At 58.8% G+C, this 8159-nt stretch overlaps 1 protein-coding gene across 2 annotated transcripts in view; it reads right to left on the bottom strand.

Moving 5' to 3' along the window:
• PDE6B (phosphodiesterase 6B) overlaps positions 1-7749 on the bottom strand; it is a 34737-nt gene extending 26988 nt beyond the window's left edge. Inside the window, exons 1-3 of one of the 2 annotated variants that reach the window (XM_088020888.1) lie at positions 7210-7749; positions 2861-3013; positions 2459-2548 (exon numbers count right to left, since the gene is read on the bottom strand). In XM_088020888.1, coding sequence (XP_087877014.1) covers positions 2459-2548; positions 2861-3013; positions 7210-7749 — 783 coding nt within the window. The remainder of the gene's footprint in view (positions 1-2458; positions 2549-2860; positions 3014-7209) is intronic. The other variant, XM_088020889.1, reaches the window with a different exon arrangement.
• Positions 7750-8159: the final 410 nt, after the last annotated feature.

Below are 8159 nucleotides of genomic sequence, written 5' to 3' on the forward strand. Positions count from 1 at the left end.
GGAGACAGCAAAAAGATCAGTGGTTGCCAGCCGTTGGTGGAGGTGGGGAGGGAGGGATGAACACCTGGAGCACAGGGAATTTTTAGGGCAGGGAAATTATTCTGTATGATACTGTAGTAGTGTTACCTGTTGTGATACATTTGTTGGGCTTACGGAAATTTATAGCACAAACGATGAACCTTAATGTGTGCCAATAAAACAGTCATTTAGCGAGTTGGGGGATTCCACGAAAGAATGCAGATTCTGACAAGAGAATCAAACTGTAACACTTGAAACCACCTCACCGAAGGAGGCGGAGGAAAGGTGCTGATTGAAGTATTTTGGGAAATGAGCAGTCTGTAAGACTAAAGACAAAAGAAGCTGCTCGTAAACACTGCCTTCCCATGGGGAACGGGTTAACAATTCTGTTCTTGCTGTGCACATACACTGGAATTGAACAGTTAAGTAAATGAGTGGTGGATGATGGGAGCCAGGTATCTCACTGTTGTAGTGGAAACTTGCATCCCAGCAAAGCGCGGGAAGCCAGAATGATCCATGTGGAGACACCAGCTGGAACTCAAGTTTAACTTAACACGGATTCGTGTACACGTAGAGCTATTTGCAGATGTGTGTGCACATGCGCAGGCTAGCAGGTGCACATGCGCAGGCTAGCAGGTGCACATGCGCAGGCTAGCAGGTGCACACGCGCAGGCTAGCAGGTGCACACGCGCAGGCTAGCAGGTGCACCGGCCTTCCCTTGCTCTGACACCCCAGTGGCCGAGAGCACACCCAGTGCCCAGATCGCTGTTTCTAGGACCGTTCCCCAATTAAAGCAGCGGAGATCCTTGAGGGACTTCTGATTCCAGGGCCAGACAGGAAATACACAAATGAGTCTGGAGCGTCTGGTTGTGCCAGAAGGCACGGAATGTGCAACCTGCCCCCACCCCCCGCCGTAAACCAGCAAACTTACCCATCCGCGAACCCAACACCCAGAAAACACCCAGAGTGTTGAGTTGATGGGTTATGTCAAACGGCAGGGGAGCCCACTGAGGGGCTCCCAGTGGCTACAGTCAGAAGAGACTGAACGACAAAATCAATCAAGTTGACCAGGGTTATAACCTGAACACCCGTGACTCCAGATGGATGTAACAAATGATAATATAAATCGGTAAAGTGTGAAAGGAGACATCTCCAGTGGAGAACTCTATTCCTGCAGTGTAGGGCCCACAGTGACCGCCCCCCAAACAGGACAGTGCACCTAGAGGCCTTTCTAGAAGCCAGTCTCATGTGTCAGGCCGGCCTCACAGCCCTTCACTGGTCCCCAGTTGGCCCTGAGCCCTGTCTGACCAACCCCCACTGTGCCATCACTTTGTCCAAGGCCTCAAGCCATGTTCTTCCCTCTGCCCAGGGTACCCTCCTGCCCTCCCCCAGGGGCCCTCCCCTGCCCCGCCACACAGCCATGGCCTGTGGGAGGTATCTCTCTCAGAGGCTTTTTTGTTTCTTCCCCAGCCAGTGGGGCTGGCCTATGGTCAAAAGATAACCTCAGGGGATCCCAGACCCCCTGCTCAGGCTGCTTCTTCTGTAGCCCATGGGTCAGGAGGGGGCACCGAAATAGCCTTTCTAGATGCTGAGATGAGCAGAGGAACCTCTCATCGCTTTAAGCAAGTTTACAGCAGGTGACCAGGATGTACACAGCATTTGCAGACGGAACAGAAAGCGGGGAGGGCGGGGAGTGACTATGTCACACGCCACATCTTCTAAGGCTTAGCCCAAAGGCCACATCTTATACAGCTCTCCCGGCCCCGGGCCCAGAGGGACTTTCTGCCCTCTCCCAGGGCCCGCTCACTGTCTTCTAGTGCCCTCCAGCGGGCCGGAGACTGAGGCAGGAGGACACAGAGGGCACCTACCTCAGGTGCCCGACAGCTCTGTACCATTCCCGAAACACAAGCCCCCACCTTACTCCCATCAGGCCCACACCCTCCTCGCTGAGCGGGGAGGTGAGGGGGGAAGCAGATGCCAGCCCTGTAAGCAATGGTTATCCTGTGCAGCTAGGGGCCGGACATACCAGGGGACTCAGCCACCCAGTGGCAGAAACTCTGTCCCCATTGTCCATTCATCATTCACCCCAGCTCCTCCCGAAGAGAGTTTGATGACGCTTTGAAGGCAGGGTGGTGCCTGTGGCATTTGCAGGTGCTCACACCCACCTGGGCTGGGGGGGAGTCAGGGTGGGCAGACGAGATGGGTGAGAGACCCAACCCCTCATGGGGTCCCAGCTGCACGATGGCTTCCTGATGCTGCGTCCCTGCAGCGGGCACCCTCACAACATCACACCACAGCCACAAAAAGCACAGGAACCCCAGCAGCTGCTGGCTCTAAACCTGCCCAGGCCGAGCTTTGTCTTTGTCCAGAGAGACCGGCACAGGGGCCTGGACACGCTCGGACGTCTCGGAGGGCAGGGAGGCTGGGGTGGGACAGGTACCTGGCCGCGGCGGGTCTCACAGTTGTGAAGGTAGCTCAAGTGGTAGATCTTCAGGTTTAATGTGCCAAAATTCAGGTACTTCAAGAAAACCTGAAATAGGAATTATAGCAACAGTAGTTAGAAACCCCGGTTTTCAGAAGGTGCTCGGGTATGCAAGGGTGGAAGGCATGCAGCTGCCTGGAACAGGGCCCAGCACCGATGTCAGCACACACAGGCCTATACATGTGAAGACACACAGGTGTGCAAGAGACACAGGGATGAGCTCATGGAACTAAGCAGAGGAGAGGTATACACATAGACCTCAAGAGAGCACGCACCGCCCGCCAGGTGCAGGATAGACCGGGGGGCAGAGGTGGCCCACGTACAGAGGCGTGCACGCCCAGAAGGCCCCCCAACACTCACATCTTCGTCTTCACTTGTGAAACATGGGCCGTTGAGCTTGTTCACGGCCATGATGACAGCCACAACATCTTTGCCGTTCATGATGGGTGTGGCCAGAATGTTCTTTGTCACGTAGTCCGTCAGCTCATCAGCAAAGGAGCTGAAGTGGGGACACTGGGCAGCAAAGAGGAGAGAAAAGAGAGGCCGTCAGTCTGTAGACCTGGAGCCCTGTCTCCCCCTGACCCAGTGGGGGCAGAGCTAAGCTCCACGGAGGCCACCGCCCAGGCCAGTGCTGAGCCCCAGGTGGCCCTGCCCCGGACATCAGGAGCCCGGGAAGCATAAGAGCACATGGCCCATGGTCTGTCCTTGTGTCTCCAGCCTCTGTCCCCCCGCTCGGAGCCACTAAACCCAGCCCTCGATCGCAGACTCTGCTGGGTCCTCACAGGGCCTGGACTGTGGCAAGCCTGGGCCCTCCCACACCTGCTGTCATCTGGCCAAACCAGCTTCTTGGGTACCTCTGGAGTCGCCCACCTGCCTGTCCATAAGTCCCTCCTAGCTCAGGCTGCCCTCTCCTGCCTTCACTTGCCCTCGGGACAGCCCCCACATGCTCCTCCCCAAAAGTCTGTCGGCTGAATAAAGGGTGAGTGTGAGTCAGGGTGGAGGGTCCTCTGTGGGTCTCCTGGGGCCATGCTCCAGCCAGTGTCTGCTCCATGGGGCCCGTTGCCCGTACGATAAGGCATTAGTCCACTTGTGGCCCCGAGGGCAGGTCCTGCTGGTCTTAGAGTCGCTCCCTGGGGCCTCTCCTTGCCTGGGGGCTGGTTGAGGGGCCCGTAAGTTCTGTCTCTACAGGGAACAGGGCAGCTGAGCTTTGTCTTGGCCCAGGTATGGAGTGTTGCCAGGACGAGGCCGCTCCAAGCGGCTAACACTCTGCTGTTCAGGGTGGATATGACCCCAGGTCCAGCCTCCTACTTCCTGGGTGCTGACATTTGTTTACACGAGGCCCAAGTGACCCTTTGCAGAGGACAGCTCAGAGTTGGACCTGCCGCGGTGTGATCTCCGGGGAGATCGGGGTGGCCCTGTGCCCCTCTCCTCACTGCTCACCTTGGGTTGAGCGAGGAAATCCCTGTAAATTCTCCCTACATTTTGTTATTATTATTTGTTGTTAAAGGAGCTCTTTTGGGTTTACTCAAGGACTGTCGGTCCTGTGGCAGGCAGAGGCATGACTGACCCCACGTGACTTCCTGTGCCCTCTCTGTGGCTCGGCCTCCTTGCAGCCCAAGCGTGCTGTGGCCACTGTCCAGCCTCCCCTTGCCTGGGCAGTGCAGGCCAGCGGGAGGTCGGAGGAAGCCTGCTGGGGACGAGAGCAGTCCATGTTCTCGTGAAGAGGTGCACGTGTCTGGTGCCAACCTGTCCCCTGCCTCTCCGGCCTGATTATGGGGATGCGGCTGTCCCCTGCGGCCACAGGGCACCTGGCGTCAAAGGGAAATCAATACGGGATCCCTGGAGGCGGCAGGAGCGCCGCCTCACCCCAGGGCTGAGCACAGGCATGAGCTCAGGGCTGTTTCCACGTCTCCACATTCCATGTCTGTGCTCTCTCTGGTCACCTTCCCAGTGCTTGCTGCTCTGGGGTTCTGCCGCCACACAGCCGCATCTCCAGGCAGGCCTTCGGCTCTGCCCCAGACTTCCTTACTGCCCTTCAGCTGCACTCCCCTGCTCCCACCTGGGGTCCTGCACAGTGCGCCCTGCTCCCAGGTGCCCCACGCCATACCAGACACCCCTGCTTGCTCCTGCCACACTGGGGCCCTCACCCCGTGGCCCGTGGCTCTAGCCTCTCAGTGTGTCTCCCACACACTAGGTGCAAGCTGAAGGGAGCCTCAGGTCAAGAGCAGGCTCTGGCCAGGAGCTGTGCTCTCGGAACAGAGTCACCCAAGGGCTGGGGTCACCTGCACTCCACACCCTTATAGCCTGTGCCTGTTCGCGTCCCCCCGCCTGCCTCTTCTACTCCACTGTCTCCATATCAAGGCTCCCACCTGGCTTCTCTACTGAATCAGACCCTGCAGTCCCAGAGCCTCGCTCAGAGCCCCAGCCACCTTGAGGGCAGCGGACGACGCTCAGGCTCCCAGAAGCCCTGTAACCACAGCGTAAGAGCAGGAGCAACCCCAGGCCCATTGCATCCTAAGCTTCACTCCCAAACATCCACGCTCTCGTGCTCCCCATTCCAGGGGTTGGAACCCACCCACCACCCCATGGAAAGGACCCTGCTGTCACCTTGGCACCCCCCTCCCCCCTCAGCCTCAGTAGGTCTAGGGGTCCTGTGACTGTTCGAAATTGCCCCCACCTTGCCTCTACTGCCTAGACCCTCATCATTGTTACCCACAGCACCCACCCGCCTCCTGACCCATCTTTGCTCTGCAGGGCCAGCCTGGTAATGCTGCCCTCCACCCTCTTCTGAGCTGGCCTGGCTCCCAGAGCTTCCCCACAAAGCTGTGTCCCTAGTGCCAATTCAGCCTCCTTTGACCCTACAACAGCTGGGGTCTGGACGCCTTGGCAACATGCAGGACGCTCATGATGGGCTGTTTCTGGGCCCACAGCTCTTTGGAGTGGGGTCAGACTCCACCACAGAGCCAGGACCTGAGTCTGGTCCTGCTCAGCCGCTCGGTGGCCATGGCTGAGCCATGTCCCCTCCACGGCCTTCCAGTGGCTTCTGCCTAGCTGCCTTGCCATGGGCCCTCGGGGGTCTTAAGAGCTGCAAAGTGGTGGTGGGGTGATGTTGCAGCCCCACGGTGTCTTCCTCCTTGCTGCCCGCGAGGGGTCCCTGTCCCCCAGGCACACACCGCTCTCCCAAAACAGCCTCCCATGCTTTTCTCATAGAGCGGGGAAGGTGCTGGAGTCTCAGATGGAGCAAGGCTCTCTGCCTCAGTCTCCCCTCTGAAGACAACATGGCACTGGCAATGCTTAGGTCTTCACGATGCACTTAATGGAAACTTGTTTTTTTGGCTGATTTTGACTCTGCTGTCAGTTCCACTGCATCTGAGATCAACAAGACTCAGCACAGCCCTGAGGCTTGAGGCCAACATGTGCCCTTTGCCCACTGGGGAGAAATCAGAGTGGGTTGTCCTGATGGAGGTAGAAGGGTCTCGAGAAGCCAAGGCCTCAGGGAAGGGAAGGGCACAGGGCCTAGAACAGCCATGCCACCTGGACCAGACCCTCACCCAGCACAGGCTTGGGTTGCGGGAACCAGAGGACAGAGCCCTGGAGGCGAGAGGTCCAGCCCAGTCTCGGAGAACGGAGGGGGCTAGACACAGGAAGAGAAGGGGCAGCAAGAGCCCCTCAGTGCACATCCCTGCCGCCGGATCCCCTTCTGTTCCGGGTAGTTCAGGCTCCTGATACTCTGATACATGGGGTGACCTATTTCTTAAAATGGAGTGAAGATGAAGCTAATCCCAGAGATTACTATATTCAGGTCGCTGGACCCAGGGTTGTCTAGAGCAGATAAATTTAAGAGGATTGCAACCACTTCCTTCCCTGGCCCCAGAGGGCCTGGGGGGATGTGCACGTGTCTCTTTGTCTCCAGGGACTAGGGTCCAGTGGCTGTTTGGGGAGAAGCCCATCCCAGTGGCAGAGTCCCCTCTGGGTTCCTTCACAGACAGTGGACGAGGCTGATCCAGGTCCTGCTTCCCCGTCTCAGAGGTGGGGACGGGCGAGGAGGGGAGAAGCCGGCGGCTCTTGTTCGCCCCCAGCAGCCTCTCCCTGCTCCTTCTCCTTGGAGCCCCTCACCCTCATGCTCACCTTGGGGGCCTCTGTCCCCCCCACACACTGCATCCAACAGGCGCCTCCATCCCCCTAGCCCCATCCACCCTGGTCTCCACCCCAGGATTCCTGAACTCCTAGTGCACTAGCTCCACACCCATTCCCCGGCCAAATCTCAGCTCCACGCACTGCTGTCTATCCTCACTGCCCAGCCTGGACCAGCCCTGGTCTCCCTGTTGCTTCTCCCAATTCCGCAACCTTGCCTGTGCCAGGAAGCAGCATGATCTCCTATGGGGTTGTGGGTTTTGGGCTCTGGGGCCCACCGGCTCTTCCTTTCTGAGTCTTTGGACCAGCCCCTGCTCTGACCCCTTCCTCCCCCCTCCTCCATCCAGGGACCTGTGGGTCAAGGGGGCAGCAGGGTCTGCCCAGACCACCCTCCCAGCTGCCTCAAGTCTGGCTTCCTTCTTTCCACAATCTCTGGCCCAGCCCACCCCACTTGCCCCCCTGCCCCAGGCTGCCTTCCTGAGAGCAGAGGTCCCCACAGGTCCTGCAGGCTGACCCATTCCATGGGACCTGTAGGGACTCCTCACCGACCCTGCCGGTTGTGGCCCAGAGCCCACCTCTGTCACGTCTTTGATGTTCACCATCTTCTTGGTCTGAGCCACATGGCCCACAACCCCAATGTCCAGCGGAAAGACGATCTCAGAGTCGGGGGGCACCAGGCAGTCTTCCAAGACACTGCTGGGCTGCACACTGAAGAGGCGCGTGGCTAGCTCAGCCACACCATTGCGCTGGCGGTACATGAAGAGGCTGCAGCGGTCAGCATGCAGGATGGTGCAGAGGCGTCGCAGGATCTTGAAGACCACCCGCTCCATGTTCACGTTCTCCTGCATGTCCTGCACCAGCTCGAACAAGGCTGCACTCTCCTCCACCTGGCACAGCTCGCGGAAGCTGGTGCAGGCTGCTAGCTGCCCATCCTCGCAGGCGCCAGCCACATTCTCGGGGCTCAGCTTCTTCCCAAAGTACTCGTCTGAGAAGCCGGGGTTCTGGTCGAGGAACTGCTGCACCTGTTCCTCACTGAGGCTCATGGTGTCCCACTGCCTGTCCGGGAGACGCGGCCGGTCCCCAAGCACACACAGACTCCCAGCAAACACTGTCATCAGCAAAGCCTTTCTTAGTGACGATTACCGAGTCCTGGGAGGGCACAAGCTGACTCACCCATGCCTGCCCCCCTTGGCTTAGATCTTGGACTTTCCACCCCTGCCCCTGGGAAAATCAGACCCCCTGGAATGGTGGCAGCTGGGTCACAGCTCAGGGGCTTCTGCTTGTGGGGGGGGGGGTCCTGGGCAGCCAGTGGAGCAGGTCCTTACACCTAATCCCCCAGGGCAGGCAACCCCACAAACACTGTGACCCTTTCTGCCTGGGGGATTGCAGCCCCACATCTCCTGGCACTCAGACCTCGGCTCCAGTGTGCTGGGGAGGTAGGGGACTGCCTCGTGGAGATGCTGCCCAGCCCTAAGCAGGGAGGGGGACCCCTGTACGGTGCCGAGGTCAGCAAGTGTAGCTCCAT

The sequence above is a fragment of the Eumetopias jubatus genome, unplaced genomic scaffold (assembly GCF_037043125.1).
Source record: "Eumetopias jubatus isolate StellerSeaLion01/CBP00866 unplaced genomic scaffold, mEumJub1_p1.0 scaffold_2, whole genome shotgun sequence".
Taxonomy (NCBI): domain Eukaryota; kingdom Metazoa; phylum Chordata; class Mammalia; order Carnivora; family Otariidae; genus Eumetopias; species Eumetopias jubatus.